Source organism: Gopherus evgoodei, chromosome 7 (assembly GCF_007399415.2).
Source record: "Gopherus evgoodei ecotype Sinaloan lineage chromosome 7, rGopEvg1_v1.p, whole genome shotgun sequence".
Classification (NCBI taxonomy): Eukaryota; Metazoa; Chordata; order Testudines; family Testudinidae; genus Gopherus; species Gopherus evgoodei.
The window spans coordinates 54,378,382-54,406,380 of record NC_044328.1 but is presented as its reverse complement, the minus strand read 5'-3'; the positions used below and the strand labels follow the sequence as shown (position 1 = coordinate 54,406,380).

The following is a 27,999-nucleotide window of genomic DNA, read 5'->3' as shown; positions in this document are numbered from 1 at the left end:
GGTGAATGCATGCATCTGACAAAGTGGGTATTCACCCACAAAAGCTCATGCTCCAAAACATCTGTTAATCCTGTGGCACTTTATAGACTCTTTGCTGCTCTGTTTGCTTAGGTTTTACAAACACATTTAGGGCCTAATCCATAACCAAGCAAAGTCAACTGGAGTCTTTCCATCAACTCAAACAGATTTTGGATCAGGCCCAGATATGCTTCATATACGGCATTCATTTTGCATCTTTTTATTCAGGGACCTTATCCCTTCCCTTTCTGTGGTAAGTTTCTGTGTTTGTCTGATCAAAGATTAGATACTTGTGGCCAGCCACAGCCCAGGTGTCCAAGCAAGGGGAGGGCATAAGAAGGCATTCCCTGCATCCCAACCTTCTTAATTAGGGACCATTCACAGCTGCCACCTTTGTGCTTCTCCCAAGAGCGAGCACAGAAATGTCCAACATTTAATATCTATGCGCTGTATGCTTTTAAAAACTGAAACGAAGTTTGCCACATCTGGGGGCTGAATCTCCCTCCTCTCAGTCTCAACCACTGATGCACTGGCTGTACAAGGGCAGAAAACCCCCCACAATACTGTGCCAAAATTATAGCCAATAAGTGGGTGAGGATCTTCCACCCAGCAATAATGCCAGCACAGATAGCAAGTATCATGGGAGCCTCACCTGTATCTACACAGTCAGGGAGCATCTACACTTGGAAGACATAAAAGCCTTTCTGTGCAGGTGCAGTTATGAGTGTTAGCCACCTCCTTCTTAAAGGACATAGCGCTAAGAAATTCTGCACTGTGTCTGTACTAGAACCCTTCCCATTGGCAGAACTACTGGAGCTGAACCACTGAAGAAAGATTTTCCTAGTGTAAACAAGGCCCGAGTGTACTTCTAGCACAGCACAGTGGAATCGCAGGGACAAATTCACTTCTGGAGAAACTTCATTAACTTGAATGGAATTACCAGGGATATATTTAATCCACACTATTTACAAGAATATAGATATGCTGACATAAAGCCCTCAACTAAGAGCTTCATAGAGAAATAATAGAAAAATTAAGAGAATTCATACATTTATTTTAAAGTTTCTTTTATATAAGCCTATTTCTAACGGAATGCTGCTAGTACTAGGATCCCTATTACATTGAACCCTTGCGCTTGCGGTTAAAAGACCACCACTGAGATATTTGTGGCCAGCCACCAAAATAATAATGTAATAATTTGTTAATTATAGCAGTTGCTGCAGCTCTCATTACAGTAGTGGTTGCAAAACAGTTTCCATCATAATAATAAAAGCTAGGTATTTTTCTTAAGGAAAGTGAGTTTGTAGCCTATGAGAGCAAGAGACTAAGAATCTGAGCTGCAACTGAGTACAGTGCTGGTTGTCTGCCTGTAAGCATCTTTTGCAGCTGTGCAAATGTACTTCAGTCCTGACCTGCAACAGCCTCCTGCTTTTCCAGTCCCTCAGGTTCTCCTTAGTGGAACTGCCAATCATGATGAATTGTAACAGATTGCATAGTGATTTTGTGATGTGCATGAATAGAAGAGACCATCAACACATTTTCACTTGTGACCTAAGCCAGAATTTGAATTCAACTCTTTGGATGTGCAAAGCTCATGCAAGAATTAACTTGAACTCCATAGCACAGCCGACAGATTCCCTTGACATAGACTGGCCTCAGAATACCTGTTACAGCACAAAGTCCAAAGGGAAGTGCCTCTGCTTCATTATAGTTCTGTTTTACATCCCAGTCTCTGAAACACACACATGTAAAACAACAGGTCCACTTTCCAGTGCAAATCACACTGGGCAGCCAACTTTCACTGAAACACAAATCATCTCAACCCTCAGTCATTTAATCCACTCAGTTGTCCACTTTAAGGAAGTATAAAGAGACAGTAAAGCAAAAATAATGGCTGCTAGGCCAGGGATAAGGGACACAAATAAAACCACCCAAATTAGATGAAATGTGAACTAATTATTTATTTATTCCAAATGTTGGTGGGGGTTACAGCACTCTTGACCGGGGAAAATAGATGAAATGAATTTACTAGTCTTTGCCATGAATGATTTCCATAGTTTTGGGAGCAATAGGGGAGCTGGACTGTATTTCATGGACACAGGACTTTACAGGAGAGACTTGAAATGCTTCACTAATGCTTCACTCTTCACTAATTAATACACACATTTCAATGCCTTTGTAAGCAGACAAGTGCTAACAGCTGGAGTTTCTTTTATAGGTGCAGAATAATCTCTGGTACATGCTGAGCAGAAGGAAACAGAGAACAACATGCTGCAGATTCAGAAGGCTTTCCCAGTCATGGAGGTATTCTTTTATATATTCTATAAGCAAAGTTTGACCAGAGCATCAGGCAATGCAATACAGTGCCAAGTATTATCTCCAAGTATGATACAGAGGAATAAAACCGTAGGAAGTGATGAGGATAGATTTAGTGGCACATAGGGCATTCTCATGCTTCTTATTAATACACAAAAGAACATATATGGGCTTTGAACGTTTTCTTAATAGACTCTGTGCATGATTTCACCATTGCTTTGCACCTCATTTATACCTATAAGAAGTGGGTGCAAAACTCCCACCAGCGTGAGTGGAGCATAATCATTTGGTAGCATTTGACACCTGTTTTGTACATAAGTAAATGGCTACACAAGTGGGAAGGAAGGGGTAAATCAAACCTTCTGTGTTTAAAATAATTTTTATAGCATGAACAATAGATCTTGAAGAACTGTTTAGAGTTGATGGGAATTTTCCAATACACCTTTTGTTAGGATACAATATCCTTTTTTCACCCTCTTTCCCTGTTCTTTAAAGCTAACAGTATCTGTTCTATCAATTTAATATCTGTTATGTGCTCTATCTGGGACAATATCCTGCCCGGGCAGGTTAATAATGAAGGAGTTATGATAGATCTTTTTCCATCTCTAATTTCCTTGATTTCATTTACATGAAAACATCTTGGTTTCTGATAGCTTATTTCCTCCAGCAGTTTGTTCCCTGCCTGAATTCACAGTCCTATCTGTGATGTCACACTTGGCTTTTGCAGAAGTTATGGTCATGTTACAAACACAGGTTATAATTAGAGATGGGCAAATCTCAAAAGGTTTGTTTCAAATCAGTATTCCTAGGAACTGATTTACATTACATTCACATCATTTACCTTAAGGCCTGTTTACACTACTCTGGAATTACATTTACACTCACTTTAAGGCCCTTTATGATACCAGACTGGTGAAAAGAGGCATTAAAGTAAATAAGACCCACTTTGTTTTTGCCACCAACGTGATCAGAGGGGAATCAGCCCTCACAGATCCAGACTTAGTGGTGCTCAAAATATAAGTACCATCTCTGCAGAATGCTTCCCCCTACCTAAGGGCAAGTCTACACTACAAAATGAAGTTGACTTTAGTTAGGTCAACGTATAGCCACTGCAGTAATTACTGAGGTTTTTCATGTCCACACTATTTCCACTCCCTCCCCCTGGTGGTGGTGTGCATCCTCACCAGGAGCGTTTTCACTGACTTGGCTTTGTGGGGCATTCACAGCTGAAGCCCTGCTGCTGGGGGTTGATAGCCCAAACTGTGAGCCCTACACAGGACTCACAGCTGGAGCCACCACCCCACCATGGGGCTGACAGCCAAAAGGCAATGTAAGTAATGCAGTGTCTACATTGACCCTGTGTCGCCTTACCTGTATCGACTTAAGTGCTATGCCTTTCATGGAGGCGGAGTTATTAATTTGATGTAGCAGGTGATTTACATCAGTGGGAGCTACATTTTAGTGTTGATGCTTACAGAGTTAGGTCTACGTAAGCTGCCTTTTGTCACATAACTCTGTAGTGTAGACCAGTCCTAAGTCTTCTCAGAATGTTGACTCCATAGATTTCATCTGATTCTGCCCTTTACCTGACACCCTAGAAAGATCCACAAGGGAAGGCCAGCATAAATTATTACTACAGACAGTTATTTCCCTTCTGTGTGCTGAAAGACAGACAGACAGACAGACGCGCGCACACACACGTGTTGAGTAGCAGAGATAGCTACAGTTTGGAGGAGGCCCTGACTGTTGCTGTCCAGAAAGGTAAGAAGCATGATTAAATGCTGAGGTAATGGGGATCCCATGTTTCGTGGGTGCCTGGGGTTGGGTACCAAACCCTCCTTTCCCCTCATAATAGAAAAATCAGAACCAGAGTGCACTGAGCTCTAAGTTAATTTTGAAAGAGTTTCATAACAGAGTACCGTTCTGAGCCAGCAGCAGCTCTTCACCAATAAGACATTTAATTACAGATGCCTCACCCTTGAAACATGGTGACTGAAGCTCATTACTGTTTCATAGTGTTCTGAGGCAAGTGAGCTCAGCCAGTATTAGACTGGTCCCTTAATAACTGACACAGAAGGAAGACAGGAAGGAAGGGGAGTGTGAGCCACACTTGAAAATGATTTCCTTTCCTTGAGATAAGGAGAATGATCTGAGACCTCAAACTGCTGTTTAAATGCATTGCTTTTTAACAAAACAGTACAAGAGTTTGAGAAAAAAGCATGGAACTAAGAAGGGAGTGGAGCACTGATGTTGCACTTAAATATGGTCTACTTAGAGAACTTTAACAAAAATAAGAAACCTTCTCCACCAGGTACTGTAAGTTTCTCCAAATACTCTCAACTCTATAATTTACCTTCTAGAAGTGTTCCTTTCTGGTACAGTGACTGTGGCTGAGATCTGGCACTGAACAAAGATCATTATCTGAATCTTAACCCCAAATAATTAAGTCTTATCATGAAGCCTGCATATACTGTAACTGAAGGTAGTGTTCATGCAATAGTTGCTAATTCCTGAACAGAAATCCAAGTGAAGAGTAATGTCATAATCTAGATTGTGAAGAAATAATATACTTGTTCTAACACAAGAGCTAGAACAAGAAACCAACCACCGGAGAGAGCTCAGATGCTGGTTCAGCTTCTTCTTTTTACCCTTGGGTTATCTTGTATTGTGTCACTATAGGAATGGTGACTTTCCATGGATCAGAGCAGTTTTGGAAGGTCTTCTGCACTCTGTTGATCTGTGGTTCCTCCTGCGATACTGGCTAAGGCAACAACCTGGTACCGTCTGTCTGGTTGGCTACTGTAGTCCTTATCTTGGTTGTGGCTACTGTTCCCAGGGAACCCGAGGCCAGAGGTGTATTCAGAAGGCTGTTCTATTCCCTGGACGTTGCTGTATGTTATTATAATGCTGGGTATCTGGGCTGCAGACAGTCTAGAGTGAGAGTCTCCTTTTCGTAGTCCAGTGCCATTCAGGCTCTCACCTGTCTTAAGCATGCAAGGATTTAAGAGAAATGTAAAACACAGATGTCTGCAAGATGATCAGATTGCAGCAGTCCACTAAAAGGGAAAGTGACAAACATTTGGACAAGCACTCTGACAATCGCCACAGCTAAACCAAAACAAATCTTATATGAATGGGAAAGAATTTGACCTGGAGACTTTTTTGATGTATCCCGGGAGTCACTTCTGAGAAATATCTTACTAAAAAATCTAATATATCAAAGCACAGAGCTTACATTCCTTAACACTATGATACTTCAGGCACATTCTCCAGTACTCTGATGAAGGGTCAGGTTATTCATAGCACATGCCTCTGTGAACAATAGTGCAAAGAAGCCAGCATAAGGGTCCGGTAAAACTAGAAGTACACATGAATTCCAGAAAATAGATGGTTACTTCCTTACAAAAATCTAATCAAATCAGATGGCAATTGAGGCATTATCAGAGTAAGAGATGATAAAAACTAGATCAAAGTGAACCACAGCATGGAAGCCTTGAAATGAGACACCAAATAGTGAAGTAAACAATGATGTAAGAGAGGAAACAGTGGAAAGGTGAATATAATTAATTCAGCAATGGAAAATACTGGATGAGACCAGTGAAGGACCAAGAAAAGGAGGGTGTTAGAATATCATCTTCATCAAGCTGTAGAGAGAATGGTAAAACTTACTACTAACTGTGAAAAGACCTACTTCAGGCACGTGTGTTAGCATTCACAGTGCAGTCTAAAGATAACACAGATTTACACCCAAATGCTGATTTCTGCCAATAATTCTTCCCTCTTTTTTTCCCCCACCTAGCTGGATTTAGGGCAGATGGATTAGAGTTAATCCACTCATGGGATATGTTAAAAAATTATTGCTATGCCACAGCATTGTCATCAGATGAGATATATTAGTATGGGACTGCTCAAAAGGTTGGTGCTCTCCCAAGTTATAAAAGTAGATTAAAAAAAAAAATCACACACACAACCCCATCCCAAAACCACTTACTTGCATTTCCTCAAGGCTATACATTCTAGATGGCAGGGCCTACACAAACAAAGAGTAACAAAAGGTTAACAGCTGTCTTTTCTACAGCAATATTCAGTGACTGTGGAATATTTTCTTCTTTGTAGGAAGAAACACTTTACTCCAAAGCAAATCCTCTACAAAACAAGAGTCAGGAAATATTTTTTCTTCTCAACCGGGGTTAGAAAAGAAGTGTCTGTTATAAAGCAAAAGACACAACAGGACTACTATCCCTTATCTTAAATGCACCAAAGTAAATAAATCTCTTGCATATCATTTCCTTTCTCCAGTATGATCCATCTTGATAGGAAAAAGATAAGCACCTGATGTTTCAAAACTACCCTTGCAAAACCTGTCATAGTATGCTACAGTTATGACCCCAATACAGCATTAACTGTTGTAGGATATGATTTTTTTTCAGTTTTTGCTTTAATAATCTGAAAGACAAACAAAGCTATATTTTCTATAACATTTTCTAGGATTTTTGTGAGTTCCAGGATCCTCCTTCCATTTTTCTTTGCACTCTTGCTGACACTTTATGGCTTGGACACTAGTAAGGGCACAGTCAAGTTTTAGAGTCATGGTTTCCACTTAAGTTCATTAGGAGAACTCTTTTCTTCCTCATTCATCTTACTTGTTTCAAGATATAATTAAGGCTTATACAGTATACTTTATCTTCAATTGATAGTCCAACAGCAAGCCTGTTTAACATTTAATTAACAAACTATTTTACAATTAGCTTAGTTGTTTAGTATTTTAGACTAAGTTCTTTGGAGCAGGAACCTCATCTTGCTACAATATGTGTTCATACAGAACCTAACACAAAGGAGATCCAATCCTGATCAGGGCTTCTAAGCAATAGTGAGGAGCCTAGTGAGGTCTGTAACTTCTACTATTTACCCCTGATTAAATCGGGGAGGGAGGGGCACCTCAGGGGAGCCGGGGGGCAGCACCACACCGCCCAGATGGGAACCCCACTGGTGCTGGGGTGGGGGGGAAGCAGCGCGCGGCCCAGGATCCTGCTGGTACTGGGGGGAGGCAGGGCTGGAAGGCTCCCTACCTAGCTCTGCGGGGACATCCCCCTCGCTCAGCTCCTAGGTAGCTCTGTGCGCTGCCTCCACCCAGAGCGCCAGCTTCACAGCTCCCACTGGCTGGAAACTGCGGCCAATGGCAGCTGCAGAGGCAGTGCCTGCAGGTGGAGGCAGTGTGCGGAGCTGCCTGGCCATGCCTCCATCTAGGAGCTGAGCGAAGGGGATGTCGCTGCTTCCAGGGAGCCCCCTGAGGTAAGCACCACCCAGATCCCATCTCAGGCCGTCCTATGCCCCAACCCCCTGTCCCCTCCCACACCCAAACTCCTGCTGGCGGAAGGGGGAGCAGTGGCCTGAGACTGCTCCAGCAGCGGTCGTTGCGACTGGTGCAAGGGCTACCTGAGCTGCCCCCAGACCAGGTGTACTGGCCACTGCAGAAGTCACAGAATCTGTCACCTCTGTGACAAACTCACAGCCTTACTTATGATCATATCTTGCACAGTCAACGGGGGGGGGGGGGGGAGAGCATAGTCTGTGTTCAGAGATTAGAAAAGAATCACTGCTTTCTTTCCTTAATTCAACTCCTGACAAATACTGTACTAAAATAATACTTACAACAGGAGAGGAAATGCACTCTCTGACATTCAGCTCCACCATGGAAATGTCATCAGCATCTTCAGAAGTCTAAAAGATAAACAAGAACAAAAAGCTCATACATGACACATAGACATGTCACAATATTTGACACCAAGTGGCATGTGAAATACAAGAAGCACAGGGGCCAAGGGGAGGAGGAAACTGAAGGATTGAAATATAGTGAACTACAAAGGACAGTGTTATTTTGTATTTCTAGCCTCCATCTCAGTTAATTAATTACAATATATGACTATGGAGCATAAAAAAGTGTGTTCATTATAAGTAATTTAGACACTGCAGAACACATGATGAATAAGCAACAAATGACAGTTTAAAAACAGAAATACAAGACGATCAGAAGCAAAGAACAAAACATCCTGCCTCCTCTGCCTCTTGCAAATGTAACAAAGACAACTGGAAAATGAACCAGTGCTGAAAATAGAAAGCCGAGGACCTTTTACAGCCTCAAGGTCATTACTCATCACATTCATATCACTTCAAGCTATAAAGTGTCTTAACCACATAAAATTAACCCTTAGGGTTATTTCCCTCCACTATGTAGGAACCCTCATTACTGAAATCAAGATGATATTAAATAAAGATAAGTGCAAAGTACTATACTTAGGAATGAAAAAATCAAATGCACAACTACAAACTGAGGAATAACTTTCTAGGTCAGTGGTTCTCAAAGCTGGTCCACTGCTTGTTCAGGGAAAGCCCTTGGTGGGCTGGACCGGTTTGTTTACCTGCTGCGTCCGCAGGTTCGGCTGATTGCGGAGCCCACTGGCCGTGGTTTGCCGCTCCAGGCCAATGGTGGTTGTGGGAAGGGCGGCCAGCACATCCCTCGGCCTGTGCTGCTTCCCACAGCCCCCATTGGCCTGGAGTGGTGAACTGCGGCTAGGGGAAGCCACAATCGGCCGAATCTGCAGATGTGGCAGGTAAACAAATCGGGCCTGCCCACCAGGGGCTTTCCCTGAACAAGCGGTGGACCGGCTTTGAAAACCACTGTTCTAGGTGGCAGTAGTGCTGAAAAGGACTGGGGTTAAAGTGAATCACAAATTGAATGAGTCCAGAGTGCGATGCAGTTGCAAAAAAGGCTATCATCATTCTGGGGTATATCACAGGAGTGTCATGTGCAAGACACAGGAAGTAATTGTCCTGCTCTGCTCGGCACTGGTGAGGCCTCAGCTGGAGTATTGTATCCAGTTCTGGGTGTCACACTGCAGGAACAATCTGGCCAAACTGGAGAGTCCAGAGGAGAGCAACAAAAATGATAAAAAGTCTAGAAACCTTCCCCTATGAAGAAAGGTTAAAAAATCTGGGCAAGTTTAATCTTGAGAAAATAGTGAGGGGAGACCTAATAACAATCTTCAAATATGTTAAGGTCTGCTATAAAGAGGATGGGGATCAATTGTTTTTCATGTCTACTAAAGGTAGGACAGGAAGTAATGGGCTTAATCTGCAGCAAGAGAGATTTAGGTTAGATATTAGGAAAAAACTAACTATAAGAGTAATTAAGATCTGGAGTAGGCTTCCAAGCAGAGATGTTGACTTTGTGATTACCCCAGAGGTGCTGGACCCCCACTCGGCCTCGTGCCCCGCCCCTACTCTACACCTTCCCCCAAGCTCCCACCCGCACCCCACCTCTTACTGCGCCTGTTCTGCACTGCCTCTTCTTGCCCCATTCTGCCCCTTCCCCCCTCTTCCTGCCCCTTCTCCTCTCCCCCAGTACCTCCTATACACCTCTGAACAGCTGATCAGAGCAGATGGAAGGCGCTGGGAGCACCCCCGGAGTTGGTACTTAAGCTTCCAAGGGAAGTTGTGGCATCTCCGTCATTAAGAACAGGTTAGACAAATACTTGTGAGGGATGGTCTAGTTTTACCTGGTCCTGCCTCAGTATAGGGGGCTGGACTTAATCATTTCTTGAGGTTCCTTCCAGTCCTACCTTTCTATGTCTCTATTCTAATTATGAAAAAATATGCAGATTTGTTAACTCATTGGCTGTTTGAGGACTTGGATGGTGCACAGCATATATTACCTTTTCAAAAATCCCAGAATCATGGCTTTTCAGTTTAGATTTGGCTTTTGTGTCACTGGTTTCAACAGCGTATTTGCCTATTTCATAGGAAAGCTGTTTACTGACTGGTCTGGAGATCACACTAACGACATCAACTTCTGTATCAGTCCAGCCCTGCAATGAATACAACGGAAACAAGCACTTTAGGTTGCCTTTGGGTCCAGTTACTCTGGCCAATAATATGAAGTTACATTTTACATGGACATGATTCGTAAAGGGGAAAGACCATAAGAGAGATATTTCAAAGAAGACAGCTGATTGTACACAACATCATACACCCAAAAGGTTTTAGAATAGTGCAAGCAATACTGTAAAGGTTGGAAAGCTTAAAACTTGGTCTACATATTTTTCTGGGGCTGATTGAAAAATTCTGATCAAGTTTTCCTGTCAGTTTTTTTGAAAATTCCATGGTGTGGGTGTGGAGAAATATAGTCCAGCCAGGAAGCAGCACTTTCTGGGAAGAATGGGGGCATGAAGGACCCAGAATTACAACTCCCATGAGGCATCACAGCAGCTCAGGTAGAAGCAGAGATTAATGTCAATCAAAATGTTTTGACATTTCACAACTGGAAAATGTTTTGGAGTTTTTCATTCCATGAAAAGATTTGATTTTTTGAAGAAAATGTCAGAATATCAGAATTTTCTTACAAAACAGAAATTCTTGTTTTCTATCCGCTCTAATTGTTCCTTATATTGGGAGAGCAAGAGAGAGTGTATTTTAAGAAAACAAAGAAAGAAAAGTGTATATAGCAAGCATTCAGAAGCAGTGAGTAGCCCTACAACAACAAACCAAATATTAATACAAGGTAACACTAGTTAAAACACAGATTTCACTCTCAAGCTCTAGGAAGTTGTTATAAGCAATTGTGAGAAAATAGGTTTTAAAAATACCTTGACAATGTCCTTTTAAATGGGTACATATTAGAGTGAAAAAGAGTAGACACATAAGAGACCTTTTCATAGCACCATTGTTCAAAATTGCATAAAAACCTTGATATATGTTTTTATCAAAAGGATACAGACTCATCTAGAGGAAGGTCAGCCCTGAAATGATTCTGTTGACTTCAACAGAATTTGTATCTGCTTCCGATGGAGCTGAATTTGCTTCAATGTCTTTTTGGTTCTGTCACCAGTTTTGTTCTGTTTTTACCCGAATAGTGAAACATCACACATTCTATACTTCACATTTTACATATACAATGGATGTAATGATCACCACCTGCATCGGATCAGTTGGCTATAAAATGAGTTAGTTTTGTTTTGTAAAGCCAGTCTCTACTTGTACTGCTGTAGTTTGCCACTTTCTACTGTAAAGATCTGTTTGGAAATTATTTTCCTTGAGATTTTTCAAAGGCATGAAAAAAAATTGCACCCTTTTGAGTGCAAGTAAGTTGTAGATAGAGAATTTAACTGTTTGTGGGGGTGCTAAATTAGAGCCAGTTATAACTTGATTGACCAACCTGGGCACAAAATACGTTTTTGCTCTGTCTTTTTGCATTGTACATGTCTGGGGAAAGGAAACTCCTGGTTTCATGGTTTTGCATGTGATGATCAAACATATTAATTAAGGAAAAAGTTGTCAAAGACAATATTTGGCCAAATTCTGTCTTAAAGTCATATCCTACTTTCCCCTTGAATGTCAGTATTTAGAGAAAGGTATGTGTGACAAGCTTCAACTTCCTACTAAATTAGTGATGAGTCAGAATTCCTAATGAAATCTGGGTATGATGTGTTCAATTTAACAATTTAAAGGACCCAGCCTGGGGGGAGATAACATTTCTGTTTGAAAATTTTGTATCTACTATAGTTCCAAAGCAGACCTAAGGTTATTGATGCTTTGAAATTTATATACTTTGAGAATCTGACAGCAGTTTGTCAGTTTCACTGTTTTCCCTGCCTAACCAGGCTTCAATCTACATGACTGCAAGTGTCTGACTGGGCAAATCTGGTTGTAGAATACGGGCCTTACATTTCTCCCTTGCTGAAAACCCCTTATATCAGCAAGGTAGTAGAGAAGGGGAGCAGGAAAGCATACTAATAGTTTTGAAAGAGTATTTCTTTTTTAAAAATTCAAGATACATCATTTAAAGTGTGTTTTGCCAGAAACTGTTAATGGATTTCAAAATATTGAAGTTGAACAATGTCTTTTAGCCTGATGGGTTTAATTTTGATTGGCTTGATAAGTCAGAAGTACAACATTAAAAAAAAATTGGAAAAAAAAATCACAGTTAAAAGTAACTGTCAGAATTCAAAACTTAACTATATCAACTGAAAGGATAATAGCTTGAAAACATGAACACTCACATAGAACATAATGACATTTTTCCATTTTAGGAATCGTATAAAAATGGTTGAAAATAGAACACTAATGTGCCATTAATAACCTAGAAAGAGATGTGGACTCCAGAAATCTGACCTGCTTCTGGCTACCATGCAGAAACAACCTTGGGCAATACTTAGTTTGGCAGCAGTGAGCTTTTGAGGTCTTCTGGAAAAATTATTCTGTGATGGCTTTTGTTGATCTGTCTATATCTGCCAAATAATCTGTTTCTAAATGCAGCTCATTTCACGTTCAGAAAGCACATTGGCTCTTTCTTTACAACCTTGCCTCCTTCCAAGCACTACTTGGGGACTGCAGTCTCACTTTTAAGTGTCCAAGTTCCAGATCTGTGGTCACTGAACCCGCACACGCTAAGTCCCATTCACTTTTTGTCTTTCTAGTAGTGCATCTTTCCATTCTCCCACGAGTGTCACAAATCTGTAAGAATATCTATGTTATTTGCATCCTGCTTTTAAACTTTATCTTCCTTTTTAATTGCTTTATCCCCAAACAATTATCCTCCTCTAAGAGAGCCTTTGTACCTAGCACCATAATGCATCTTTTCATCTAATCTACCTACCACTTTGAAGGATGCTATGTGAAAATTATTTACTTGCTTTTAAAAAATAAACATATCTGAAGGGTTTTCCTTACTGATTCACTGTCTGAGAGAGAGGATTGCCGTCTCTTTCCTTTCTGCAGTCCACTTATCTCAGACTGGCTGATAATAGTGGATCGTCTGGTTGAGAGATACCTGCTGCAAGACCTGGAGTCTTTACGAGAAACTCTTAGCAGGGGTCGAAGGCACGGCACATACTTTGCAATGGCCATTCTAGTGGATAAAAAATAGAACCAATTAATTCCCTCTGCCTAAATAAAGCTGCCAGCACAAAAAGCCACTCACCATAAACATTAAATTTATTCAGACGGACACATGATGCATAGACTGAAAAGTTACTGAGTACAGTAGTTAAAGTTTCCCAGATTTCAAATACTGCTTTGTGTGCAACTGCTCTACAAGATAGTTTTAAATAAATGAGACATAAGTGCTTTACAGCATTCTGTTGAGTCAAAATTTACTACCAACATTGCTGGGCAGGGATAAGAATATTAAAATGTAATTTTTTCACTGAAACCAGCTACTAAAATGTTTTTTCTGATTAAAGTCTAACTGGGATAATAAAGCTCCTGGCCCTTTAAACTGAAAGTAGAATTACCGCATAGAGAATTATTTTAATCTCTCCTTAAGCAGCTATTCTAACTTCCTCCTGGGTATCTGCTCACGTAGTATGGGTGTGGTGGTATAAACTCTAAACCAAACTGTTCTTTCTAGATTGGGGTGGGAGGGATCATTTTTACCACACTGCTCTTTTCCCCACCCCATAGTTCCCAGAATGCTTTTGAAAGGGGAGAAGTAATATTGCATGGCTTAGCCATGCTTGTTCACATCACATATCCCTCATCTGAACTTGACCTGGGGTTGACTTGGATGTTACAACTAATAACCAATTATTCGATGCCTGAACAATGGAAGCATGAAGGAGGAACAGGAAGCCCACAACACATGCAAGAAATGGAGCCATTTACCAAACTCCATCTCTCATTGGTTTGGGTAACTTGACAAACTGCTATTTGCAACATTGACAAATAGGTACATCTCCCAAGGAAATATTGCAAGCAAAATACCATAAAACTTGGTTTTTTAGCCAGGGAAGGTCCCTACCCTTTATCAGATCAATGAGTACAGCTATCACCCTTCCATAAATGTCTCTAGCTCCCATCTGCACGGTAATTTGTTCTGAGTACAAACTTCACTGACATTTATAGGGCATTCAAAACTGCTTTTTCTGTTTTCTTTTTTAGCTTCATGCACCTTGCAGAGGTAAAAAAACAGCATAAAGATAAAACAAGCAGATGAGGCAGAGCTCAGGCACTAGCATACAAAGGGATTTCAATGAATTAGCGAAGGTTTTATCAGAGATAGATTTGGTTTTTTTCACTATGTTATTTGTGTTTGAAGAGAGCAACCTTACCTGTATTTGGGATGAGTTATGGCATAAATGATGGGGTTGTGGATGGCAGAAGCTTTGGCAATCACAGCTGGTACGGTGTTCATAAAGGGTGTCAGGAGATGGGAATACCTAAAGAAATGCAAAGTTGTTGTTTTTTACTGCACAGTCAGCACACAGTAAAAAAACCAAAAATTAGTTAGAGTGCAGGGACTGCTTTTTACTGCTGCTGCTCTCCCTCCCTTCCTCCTCCCCCAGGAGAGCAAGATGAAATAAGAGGGGCAAGGACCAGAACCGACATACCATCAAGGAACATTCTTTTTCTGCCTAGCATATGGGATTTCATACCCATTTTATTCAAGAATCAGTGCCAGACTGTGCTTCAGGGGGTCACAGTTTCTTTGGTGCTCCTCTTTACAAGTGCTGCTGTGCATTAAATGACCCAGATAGTGGTGTAAATTGGTCAGAAAAGAGCTGTAAGGCTTCTAACAGGTGTGCTGAATAAGGGAAGAGGTGTTGCATGAAAAGCAGCTAACACGAGAGTGCCTGATAAATCAGCTTCCCACTTACACTTCAACTTTACCTACCCAAAGCTAGGAACCAAAGTCAAAGAATCCTCATATAGTGGAGGGTGGGTTTATGTTTTATTGAGCATTTGCAGGGTCTTCATCACGTGACTTGTATGTTTAGAGGAGATGGTGAAAGTTCTGACTGTGGTGCTGCTAGCTGGTACCACTCCTTTAACAGCCTAGGTCATACCCTGTTCAGGTTGTCTTGATAAAAATAAAGTAGTGGAATCTACATTTAAATAGCAGTAATATTGCAGGGTCAGCTTGCATCAACCAGGCCCTCAGTGAGTCTTTCCTTCAGCAGTGGGAATAGCAACACACTGTATAGAATCATTTCCCTCTCTCCCAGGGAAAGTTGCCTGTGACTTTATGTTGTGCCTCAATGCTTTGCTGCACCAAGAAGGAACAGGGCTACAGAGTAAGGTGGCAGCTTGTCATCCTTGGAATGGAGTTTTCCATCACATTCAGCCAACAGAGAAGTGTGTGTTCTGTGACCAAATGGAAATGTGAATTGGAGTGTCTTCATAGGGCAGATGACTGCAGGCATTCCTACCAGCACTAACCTAAGACTCACTTCTGGTGATAGTTTCCAGAGCACAGTGTGTTTTTTGTCCTGCCCTACCCTTACAGCATTGATCTGGAGGATGAATTCCTTGGAGAACACAGTACTTGCTGGCGAGACAGGATGTCCTGGAATGCTGTCTCCCATTTCATGGTCGTAGAAACCTTTCAGGGGATGGATGCTTTGGTAAGATTAGTCAATAGTGCAGTCAATGAGGTAAATAGTGACACAAATTTTCTGTCATTGCTGGCCAGAAAAACAGCACCTCTGTTATGGTGGCTGGAGTGCAACAGTCCTACTGAGCATGTATCATGTCAGCTAAATCTTCCCCTCTCACAGTATGTACTGTAGATATTAGGTTTCATTCTTTGCTATTGCACATTTTGTTGATCTATCAGACCAGCCATCCTCAGTGACTTCAAGACTGTACCCACAGTTTCTAGGTCTGTCTCCTAATCTATGCTGTATGTGACAATGCTATCAAGGTAAAGTCAACATAAGGCCTTGGGACTTGGTCTATTAATCCATGAGAAGCCACAGTGGCCCCCAAGGGGAACAAAAAAGCACAGTCCCAAACTAAAAAGGTTGAAGGAGAAGACAAAGGCAGTTTTCTGCTTCTTAATGTCTCCAATAACTCCTGCCTCGCTTCTCAAACTCTATCACAGTCAGTTTTATCCTGTATTGATTGTTAAGTTTCAGGTGCACATTTCTCATCAGATGACTGGAAAATTATAAGTAAGGCAGTGGTGGGTTAGTGCAAGTATTAATTTTATTTTGCACTTGTATAGGGTCTTTGAACTGAGAACGTCAAAGTGCTTTAAGTTATTCAATCTATTTAGATGTAGGCAGATGGAGGACAGGATCATTAAGTGACTTGTTCAGTGTCACACATTAAATAGGGGCAGAGCCTTAATAGAACCCAGGAGTCTTGAGGTCTAATTCCTTGCTCTTAACCAGTCCATATTAATGGCTATTTTTTTTAAATGGACATTATGTCTTTATTGAAAAAGATAGTATAAAATGCTGACAGTTAAATAGGTGGAAGAAATGCAACATACTCCAGGATTTTTTAAAATATATTTAAGGTTAGGTCATCCATTGTTACTGTTCAGTGCAACACTAAAAGAACTAAAGCCAGTAATGCCAGATATAGGGTCTGATTTTGAGCTCACTTACACTGTTGCAAGTGAGGGGTAATTCTACTGCAGCCAGTGGATTTATGCCAGCATCAGACTAGTGTAAGTGAGTGGATAATCAGGCCCAGAGAAAATAAACCAAAACGAACTATGTATCTGCAACCTGGAATAGCCATATGGTCATGTTCAAATATTTTAGCATTGTGAAACTTTCATTTTAGAATTAATTAGCATGATTTCACATATTGCCAATAATTAGCTTTTCTGTGCTGAAAAACCAAACTGAGAAAAATTACAACCAGCATGTGCGCTGTTTACCAAATGTGTAACAAAGGATTACTCCTGAATATGTGAAGGTTTCCCATTCCCATTGTTGAACATTAGAGTTGACAACTACTTGGCCTTTCATAATTTGCTTCTTTTAGAATTTCACACCTTCTGGGCTCACTGATTTTTTTTCTTGATAATATATTCATAATTACCCAGCAAAAGCCACCAGAGCTACAACAGAATATGGTGACCAGGAAATGACGTAAAGTAAGATGATAATCAAGGCAATTTTGGCCATTTTCCATTCATTCTTCATCTTCTGATACTGTCTCTGGGATACTTTATTAGCATCAGAACCAATGTTCTGAACAGCCCTAAGGGAAATAAACCACAATTACAATACAAAATATATGGGAGAAATTGAGCAAACAACTTGATAAAATAGAACAAAGGACTGCTCTTTAACCAGATGCCAACCCTCTCCAGCTCTTCTCCCCGCCTCCACCCAAGTAGTTTATGTGTAATTGCTTTTCCACAGTAGAGGCCGTCTCCCACTCACAATAATCAGGGGCAAAACACCCATTGACTTCAGCAGGAGCAGGATGGAGGCCTATGTGAGGAATATGTTTCCAAAATAAGGTTTTGGATTATTCAGGTACCCAGATTAATCTGCATGATAACTCTAACTGTGGAAGGCGAAAATTATTTCTTTACTTCTTAGGGCCAGATTTTGGCACCTTTACTCACACTGTTACATGAGTAGATACATTGAAATCAATGAGTTTGAACCTGTAATAAGATACAGCTCACCATGAGTTAATATGGCAGAATCAGACGCTGGTTTGCTACTCCAGTAGTTCTTATTTCACATATTCCTGATGCAAATTGTTGTACTTTGTTTAACACAAGGGTTCTCAATTTTTTCCCCAATATGCTATAAAAACTCCACAGCTTGCGGGGGAGGAGAATCCTCTGGCTTCAGATGGGGATTGGGGGCTCAAGGCTGCTGGGGAGAGGCTTGGGAACTCCATGAGATGGAGGGCTCAAGGGTTTGGGCTCAAAGGGCAGGGGGCTTGGGGCTTCTGCCCATTGGGGTGGGTGGTGGCTTGGGGCTTCAGCCCGTGGGGTGGCTTGTGCTGGGCTTCTGCCTCACAGGGCACTGGGTCTCAGGGCTTCAGCCCCACTGCTTCAGTCCAGGGGTACACCTGGGCTTGGTGCTTCAGCCCCAAGGAGCAGCTTCTTTTGGTGCTCAGGGCTTTGGACAGCTTCTGCCAAGGCTAAGGTGGCCTGAGCTCAGGGATTCAGCCCTATGGGGTATCTGGGCTCACGGCTTCTGCCTCGCAGAGTACTGGGGCTCAGGACTCCAAGAACTGGGCACCAGGGCTCAGGGCTCTGAGCAGACCTGTTTGGCAAATCCCCTGAAATTCCCCTGTGGACCTCCAGTTGAGAATCACTGGTTTAACACATTGCACCTTGCATCACTGCACCTTCTTTAACACAGAGTTCATAGCCAACTTCCACCTGACCACTTGTAGACAGTCGACATTTTGGAGGGGAATCCTTTCACAGTCCTTCTGTTGACACAGGATTGGCCAAATCGATGCAGATCAGTGACTAAAATAGCTTTGCTTCCCATATGCAAGGGAAATTCCCACCTGGATAGCTCTGTCTGTTTCAAAGCCACTTTGTGCCATGTATGCATGGCATAAGTGGCTGAAGCACACCAAAGAAACTGGCACTGAACATCATTTGCCTGTGTGCTGAACAGTCATTTAACTTTATTAGGCCTCTCTGAAGTTCCTCACACTTTATCTAGACTTGATTAACCTAAATAGTTTTGTATCATCTGCTAGATTTCCCACCTTTCTATTCACATCCTTTCCTGAATCATTAGTAAATGTATTAAACAATGCGGGCTAAGTAGCAAACCTTGGAGACCACTCCTCTCCATACACATTTAAAATTTTTGCCATGTTGAAAATTCAGGGTCTGTTCCTATTCTTTTTTGTCTCTTACCAATTTCCATTAAAGAAAAAAACTTGTTAAAATAGAGTTGCATGTTTTTGTATTATATACCCCATAAAAACAAAGGCTCTCCCCTAAGCAAGGAATAAAAACCTAGATTATTGACAAACTCACTCATTGGTATTCTTGATAGCCTTGAAGATAAAGACATAACTGTATATGATGGCAATCAGAGGAATGAAGAAGACAAAGCAGAAGAGCAGCATTGTATAGGCACGGACTGATGGGGTAAAGGTCACGTAGTCCCAGGAACAGGAAGTCAACAAACCCTCAGGAACGTAAGCACCTAGGAGGAGAGAAAGAAAAAAAAAAAAAGACATAAGCCATGAAAAGTTTTTTTATTGGACATTCTGGTGGAGGAGCAAATGGAGAAAGAATTCAGCATATCCCTGGGATTTGAAAAGGATCAAACCTGGCTCTGTTGGTAGAGAGAAGATGGTTAATAAGGGCACCTGTTTCTTGTTTTAAAGCATTTCTTGCCATTACTGAGTCCACTGCCTTATAGGCTCTTTGATTCATTAGATCTATTAAATTCTCTTTTTAGACTAATAAAATAATGATTATTTTTCATTCCAGCCTTCAGACCTGATCCAAAGCCCACTTTAGTCAATGGGCCTTTTTCCATTAACTTCACTCGGCTTTGGATCAGGCCCATGTTTCTAAGATCTTTCAAATGTCTCAATTTTTCTCTCAAATTATCACCTCTCTTGCTCAGAAGTAAAACGAAACTGACTACGCTAACCTCTGCTCTTTTAAATTCTGCAGACAATAGGAGTTTACTGTGCAATTCCAATTAATTTTGGAAAATAATGTCATGAAATAAATGTAAAACACACACACACATTCCTACCTGAAATAAGAAATATTCTCCTTAGAGAAACTGTGTCAGACAGTTAAAAAATAAAGCAAACTCAACACCAAACTATTTTTAATCATTAATTTAATTTCCAGCATTTTCAATGCTAGCTTCTGTGGAACCAGGTCCAGAAAATATTGCACCAGGTTCTATGCTCAGATATGTCTAATTGTTGTATGAGACTCAGTATGATGGATACTATTAGAATCTAATTATGAGACAGCAGTTATAATACCCTTCAAGAAATTATTCTGCCTCATCACATTAAGGTTCTCTTATCTAAGAGTATTTGTCATATTGCTCGCTTGAAATTCTCTCATTAAGCTAAAAACCATAATGTTAAACAGCTGGAATTTACCAGCTATGCGTGCTACACTTTTGGGGGAAGAAAGAATTTAACAACAAAAATAACATAATAATATCTGACCCTGTTCCAACAGCTTAGTAGGCAAGTGATAAAGTGCTACTCAATTTAACTGTACCTCACTCCCCTCCCCCTGCAATGGGGACCAGGCCTGCTCCAGGGGTGGGTAATATTGGAGGTTAGGCTATTAACTGGTAGGTTCAAGTGCATCCTACTGGAAGTTAATGCTTATTGTAAGTTGGTGACCTGAGTGAAACAAGTTAATGGTATTAGTCTAGTTTCTAACAGAGAAATAGAACAACTACTGCTATCTCAGCCAACAGTAAGGGACAAATTTTCAATTTGTCAAGATGTGAAATATGAACACATACCAATTTACACACACAAAATTAACGTGTGCAAGCAAATCAGCTACCTAATTACTACTAACTGTCATCCGTCATTAAGATGTCAAGGGCTAAATGGGCATAGAGAGTAAACAACCCTCTTACCTCTAGAATTGGTCCCTCCCAATAGGGTTGAGGCACATCATAGGGATGTGGAATATTGCACTCTTACTGCCCATACTGTACTGCTTTAAGGTATAAATAGAGGAATGCAGGTTCCTCAGGCTGTCAATATGGCACTTTTTGTGAGCAATGAAAATCATTTTGAAAACTTAAAAACTGCTCATCTGTCCCCTTTACTTTTTATTGTTCAACTCTGCTTGATTGCAGAAGGTTATGCACTATTTCGGAAGCCTGTTTTGCATTATTTTTGCCCTTTATTTTATATGTTTTTATACAGCGCGCTAATGAGATTCCCTGCAAAAGTGTCAATGTAATTAAATGTGCAATCTTTTCTGCTGATTAAACTCTTTAAGACTCATTAGCTATAAGCAATCTCCTTCATACTGATTTCTTCAAACTTCATCCGAATATAGAAATTCTGTTTATTCATCCTTGTGTCTAACAGACCATTCTTTAATCCCCCCCATTTTCTCCTGGTATCAGACAATAGACTTGTATTCTGTCTCACTTACTCCATCCAAAGAAGGGTGGGAGGCTCCAAGCCAAAGAGTACAGCCAGACTCCTAGCAGGATTATCAAAGCCTTCTTCTTGGACATCACCACAATGGAGGCCAGTGGTCGTGTGATCACAAAATATCTGTCCAGGGCGATTGCCATCAATGTGATCATGGATGTAATGCCAAAAAGGGCTCCGCAGAAGGCATATAGCTCACAACCTTTCAATGGAGAGTACAACAGGGTTAACCAACAGATTTAACCATCCATGCTGGTTATACCAGTATTCCTGGGAGAACATTTATCCTGTGGCCTAGGCTAGTAACACATTACCTAATTACTTTCAGAACTCTTAAGGCAACAGGAAGTTTACTTTTCGAGCAGCAATATACTTTCCAAGCTGTGGACTGGCTTTGCTAATTATATTATCCATGGCTGTAAACGTCAAAGATTTCCTTGCCTTTATTACTCAAGACAGTGACTTAATATAACATTCACTTTTCAACTTCTGAAGTTTCTAGTGGGAGCATTTCAGAGATCCCATGGCAGCTCGTTTAGATTTCATTTTATTCTAACTCCCATGGAAAGACCTATTTTAGTTAAAAGTACTGTTATAGTCACTCAGATACCACGGAGCAACTCGTATCCCAAGATGAGGTCAGCATAGTTTCAATAAATAATTCAGACAATGGATTGGTTGTCAGTTGTTTACTTTAATTATTTGCTATTTGTGGAACATGACTGGTCACAGTTTGTGTTCTGCTGTTGGACAGAAAGACAAATCTTTAAAATAGGAGAATAATTAATGATGAATGGAAATTAAAACATGCAAATTCATGAAGTGTTTGAGATGCACCAACTTTTTCATTAATATCTGCAATTATACAAATAGCACAACGCCCATAGAGCACATATTCATTAATATATTCAAAAGTCTGCTTTTAATTATTCAGCCAGCTCTAGAGATTAGACAGTTTGTTTATACATCTGTGTATAGTCTTTTCAGTTTTGTAACATGAAGAACTGCAGAAACAAGCATTTGTTATTATCTACTTAATAAACAAGTCAGAAATAACCAACATTTCAATACCATACCTCTTGTTCACCACCGCCACCACATATGTGCAAGATGTAATTGCAGCATGAGAGAGAGTAGCCCCTGCACGTTAAGAGTCAAATGGTGGGATCCACAAAAGGTATTTAGGCATCTAACTCTCATTGATTTCAATGGGAGTTAGGCACTTAAATACTTTTGTGAATCCCACACGAAGTGTCTTTATTCCACCGATTTGCTTAGACCTTACAACAGGTGGGCCCATCAGACTGGCTGTATGATCTGTATGTTTATCTCATACCCAGACAGTGAAATCCTGGCTCCACTGAACTCACTGGGAGCTTAGCCATTGACTTATAAGGAGCCAGGATTTCACCTTAAATCTGAATCTCTGGTGTGGGTAGGCAGGGTGAAGGGAGAGCTCAGTGAAGCAGTACATAGCTTTGAGCCTTTGGTGAATCACAGATGGGTCATTGGAACGGATAGTTTGACAAAGTTTAATAGGCAAAGATTAGACACTGAAAGTAGACAGTTTAAAATAAAAAGGTAATTGACACACATTAAAAACCAAGCAATGGGGAGGAAGGACCAGGGGTGAATAATTCATATGTATATTTAAATAAACCAAACCATGTCCCATTTCCTATCCAGATCACTTTCCTTGATGTTGTATCCCCTTCACCCACCTTTTGTCTGGCTTTGTCTTTATAGATTGTAAGCTCTTTGGGGGCAGCGACTGTGTTTTCCTGTATGCCTCTCTCTCACCTAGCGCATTTTGGGCACTTCTGTCACAAACAACAGTAACTCATGTTTGACAAGAGATGTTTGGTAGTTTAGACCCAATGAGTGAAATAGGAAGCATGTTCACTGAGAATATTTGGTTTATATTTATATTGTCAAAACTTATGTTTATTGTCAGGCTTTCTAGCAGCAGAAATATCAAGATAAAAATTCCACATTCAAGTTAATTAGTGCCAGTGGCAGAGTGGTATGCTGGGAGCAGATGCTCCTGGGCCTTATTCCTCTGTTTTTTAAATTCAGATGCGAGATGACTGTGAGTGAATGCGAGCAGCGAGAGAGTATGTTTGTTTATCAAACATTAGAGAAGATCTTTTTCTATCTCACAATTCTGGCAGTAATAGTATAGACTTAGTGATGTAAATATATTTACAACAATCAGAAACTACATTAGAAGAAAGTTATTTAGGTTGCAAAGTCAAGCATTCAGAAGTTAGAAAATTTAAGATTGCCCATGCAAACCTGATTTCCCCTCTTGTGCATCCGAATTTGCACTGAATGAGACAAATGTTCTAGAGAAAAAAAAAGTATGTGATCATGTTATAAAAACTGTATCATAATGCACATGCAGAAAGGGGCTGACTTAAGGTCACACAGGCAATCATAAATTTGGCATTTCTTAACTTTTTAAAGCTTGACTTTACAACCTAAATACCCTTCTTTTAATGTAGTTTTAGTCTAATTTCCTCTGGGTTTTAAAGGACAAAGATAAAAACAAATTCTGATTTATGCATCTGTTATCAACTCCTCATCATACACCTGTCCAAAATTTGAAATCAAACTAATTGAAAACTGTCAAATTTCAGCCTGTATCATATTTATACCACTAAAATATAAATAACTCCAAGCTTCTTCTAAACTTTTTGACAAACTTGTACTGAATCCTGAATGCTAAACAAAACTTGAAATCAGGCAGGTTATATGTGCTTTTGGCTTTAGTAACTATAGTATTGCATAGCTTTGCTACTTATACTGTCAATTATTAACTTGGAGTCATTACCATGGCAACAAACTACATTATCTTTCAGGAGATATATGTACAAACCTTTCTTGCCAAAAATCCAGTGCTTGTGGAGACTGGTAGTGAAGAAAATTGGAGCCTGTGTGATGGACATTAGGAAGTCGCTAATAGCTAGATTGATGATGAACATGTTGGCTGGAGTTCGAAGGCTCCTACTCCTACAGATAAGAGATCAGAAGGAACATTGCTGAGCGCTAATCTGTGGGTAATTATGCTATTACTCTTTGCTGTATGCAGTGTTATTGTAGCCATGATGGTCCCAGGATATTAGAGAGACAGGGTGGGTCAGACAGTACCTTTTATTGAACCAGCTTCTGCTGGCTAGAGAGACAACCTGTTGAGCTTACACAGTTCTTCATCATGACCCAAAGAAGAACTGTGTGTAGCCTGAAAGCTTGTCTCTCTCACCAACAGAAGTTGGTCCAATAAAATATATTATCTCACCATCTTGGCTGTCTGTTACTCTGCTGTGAGCACTGGCAACTTCACAAATATCAGCGTGTTGAATATGTCAAGCTACATCAAACTGGCTTCTGACTTTCCTGAAGAGAGAAGCTAAATGAGCCACCATAATTTTAATAGCGCACTCCTTACACTTCTTTGTGCCTTAGTAGAGGATATGGCTTGGTTTTGATAACCAGCTCAGAAACAGAAATAGAAGACATTGTTCTCTGAATACTCTGACCCACTGCACCCTGTGTCCATGATTAACAGGAAATTAAAGTTGATGTACTCTATGGATTTTCTGGATCTGGGTCATGCAGAGCTGAGGGGACATTTTCCACTGCTGATGAGATTAACAGCAATTTACAAATATGGGGATTAAGGAGGCTGACTTTATACCACATGCAGCATTTTATTTTATTTGAACTCTTCTCCATGACGGGCAGTTCACTGCACCAGACACAGAATTTGAAGGGACCTATTGCCAGTTTTATTACATCCCCCACCTCCATAAATTATTCACGCCAACATAATAGAGTGTCCTGTAGTGTTTTTGTACAAAATATTTGCTACTGAGAGTTCTTAATATCAGTACTTTCCGATTCTGATTTTTTATTCTTCCTGAAATTGTGACACTTTATCTAATGTCGCTGCAGTGCTTTCCTGAGTTTTCAGTCTCAGAGACAATTGGCCAGATAATATGTTGCACCTCCTGAGAGCTGTAGCATAGAAGATGCATTCCAGGAGGATGAGTGTGTAGGGCAAATAACTCAGAGCTGTCCCAGGAGCACACATCATTTCAGTCATTCCCCTCCAGCCCCTGACAAGGCTGTCTCAAGAGGTTCTGTTTTCCTAGAGAAACTGGCAGATGTTCCCTGCACCAGTCCACAATCACCAATTTTAAAGCACTGTTGCAATTGCCGTTTTAGGGGCAGCAAAATACTCATTAACTGTTTACAAACTAACTCCTTTAGGCAGTTGGTGGTTTGTTATTGCTATGCAACTACTGATACTGCACCAATGGTGGGCATGTGTAGTATCAGTGCACCCCCAGCTCTGCAATTCTACTCTAGTCTTTCCACCCGCCTCAACATTTTTAGATAGCACCAGGGAGAGACAACAGCCAGCCCCCTCACCTGTTCCCTATCACAGACACAGCTGTTGCTGCCAGATTTCCTGCTGAGCTGCCGCTTCCAGAGTGGGACACACCACAGTACTGTTCTAGTCTTCTCCCAGCTGCTGCTGTACTCTTCCCCCACCCTGTTTAGGCTGTATAGTAGCATCTTCCTGGGTGGGCAAGCCAAGTCCCAAATACCACAGAAGGGTGAATATCTGCTATAAATGCTCTTGTTCAGCCTAGCTCAGTCAGCAGCGTATCAGTCTCATAATCTGAAGGTCCCAAGTTTTGTCCTCAGAGGACACATACTAGAGGATCACAAAATGGCCCCTTCTGACCTTACAGTCTATGAAATGTAACCGAAAATGTTGCCGGGGGGTGGGTGTCTTAGTTCAGGGCAACTGCATCTGTATTCCCTTTCTATGGTCCATCAAGGGCACCCTTAGGCTTAAGGCTCCCCAGCCATCATCTCACTTGGGTAGAGATCAGCATCTCTGTCCTATCTGACCAGGGTATTTCCAGGCTGAAGTGTTATTCCCGTCAGAAGAGAGGCTGTCTAAGCAAACCTACTTGCTTTGTCCTCATAGACTAATAACGAAGTAATTGTCCACTGTTGTAAGTTATCACATAGCTCTTTCTGAGCAAGCACAGTTTGTTCTTCAGATAAAGGCATTACAGAGAAAACATTAAAAACAATAAAAGAACCTACATGCATGCTAAAAGTATACCAGAGAGCACCCCTTCAACAGGGCCTCTGGCAGGAGTAGTCCTTGAAAGTCCCACCCAAAGGTTTACATGTGGTTTCTACTTCATCACTCGCAGTCTTATGGGGCTTAAATAGGCCAAAGTCCTTCTAAGCCTTCCCTAAGGATTGGGGCCCTCTGTGGACCAGAAGTCCTGTCCATTTGCTGGATCTGAACAAAAAACCCTGAGTCAGTTTTATCACCAGATTATTTATCCCAACATCCTTTCTTTGTCCACTGGTCTCTAGAATCCAGTTTGAACCTTTGAAGAGACTGTGAATAGGTAACAGGCCTTCAAAGGGCTGATATCCAGAGGAATTACATTAGCATGAACCCTCCACCTAGAGAAGTTACATACAATCTCACAATAACACAAACAATTGCATTTTAAAAATGTATTCAGCTTAATTCAATAAGGTTTAATTTATGCAATATCCCAGATTATGCCTTATAGAATTAACTATCACAAGGAGTTGTAACAAAATTCTGAGAGATTGTTTTGGGATAATTGCACTATCAAAACCACCAGCAGCCAATTATATTTCACCTTTCATTAAGGCCTATTTCATATGCAAGATAAGAAATATAAGGTCATGGATCTGGGTTACTTTGATGCACAGCTCATTAGTTTGCATTAGTACAATCATAATGATAGTGTTCCTGTACCACATTTCCTTAACAAAATCCCACCAGTATTAAAGTCTATCCACAGAAATATTTAAGACACCCAGAACAAACACGATGTGTGCGTACCTGCAGAAAGCATAGATGACCATGAAGTTACCCAGCGTTCCAGTGATCCCCACCACCAGAATGACAGTTCCAATTGTGTAGTGGGCATGGTCTGGAACATCCAGTGTAGGGAAGGCATGAGGAACATCTTGCACTGTCATTTCCTACAGAGCAAGTAGGAATTCATAAATGCATGGTGGTACTTCACTGAATGAGCTAGCATCTGCTATTCCTCTGGGAGATGAGATGGATAAAAGAGGTTAAAAGCTGGATGAAAACGAACACTTTGGAGTAAACTAATCCCTTTCAAATTACATTTATTTTTATTCCTCTTTTGCAAATAAACATGCCAGGCATGGTTGTATCAGCAATGCTTGAGTCAAAGGCCGTTTTTTGTTTTTACTACCAGTTTAGTGTTTCAGAGATTGGAAAATCTAAAAGAACAAACAAAACCAAAACAAAATACATAATAGTTGACAGAAGTACACTGGGACTCTACTGCATTTGACCTCAAGGAATGCTGTAAATAACAGCAAGTGTGTTCTTTGTAATTTTCACCCTGTGAGAATTTCAATGTGGTAAAGTTTGATTTCTATTATTTCCTTAAATCATTGGATAGTTTTCTAATAAATAAATAAATAATTACACTGCTTTAGTGAAAATGGTAAGTCCAGTTGATAAACACTTGTTTATTCAAGTCTTTAATACAGTAGAAATCTGGTTTTGCCCATTGAATAGCCAGTGCTGAATTACTAATAACCTCAATAGCTAATTACCTTGTAGTGTTGAACAACATTGTTCCTTACAGGTTAAATGGAGGATTGAAAAAAAACATTTTTTTAAACATTTGTGTTAGATACAAGTTCCATTTTTATCATGGCCCCAACTTT

General features: G+C 40.6%; 2 protein-coding genes across 2 annotated transcripts in view; both read right to left on the bottom strand.

Moving 5' to 3' along the window:
- The window catches only part of LDB3 (LIM domain binding 3), a 255,403-nt gene extending 249,059 nt beyond the window's left edge, over window positions 1-6,344 (bottom strand). Inside the window, exon 1 of the mRNA XM_030569175.1 lies at window positions 6,326-6,344. The gene's annotated coding sequence lies outside the window, so the exon portion shown is untranslated. The remainder of the gene's footprint in view (window positions 1-6,325) is intronic.
- On the bottom strand, window positions 60-27,270 carry OPN4 (opsin 4). The gene is made up of 11 exons (XM_030569185.1): window positions 27,131-27,270; window positions 24,098-24,231; window positions 21,218-21,421; window positions 19,091-19,262; window positions 17,164-17,325; window positions 14,439-14,546; window positions 13,060-13,237; window positions 10,047-10,199; window positions 7,987-8,055; window positions 6,326-6,364; window positions 60-5,318 (listed from the first exon to the last, which is right to left on the bottom strand). The coding sequence occupies exons 1-11, from the start codon at window positions 27,268-27,270 to the stop codon at window positions 5,034-5,036; spliced, it is 1,644 nt and encodes a 547-aa protein (XP_030425045.1). The 3' UTR covers window positions 60-5,033.
- Between the last annotated feature and the right edge of the window lie 729 nt (window positions 27,271-27,999).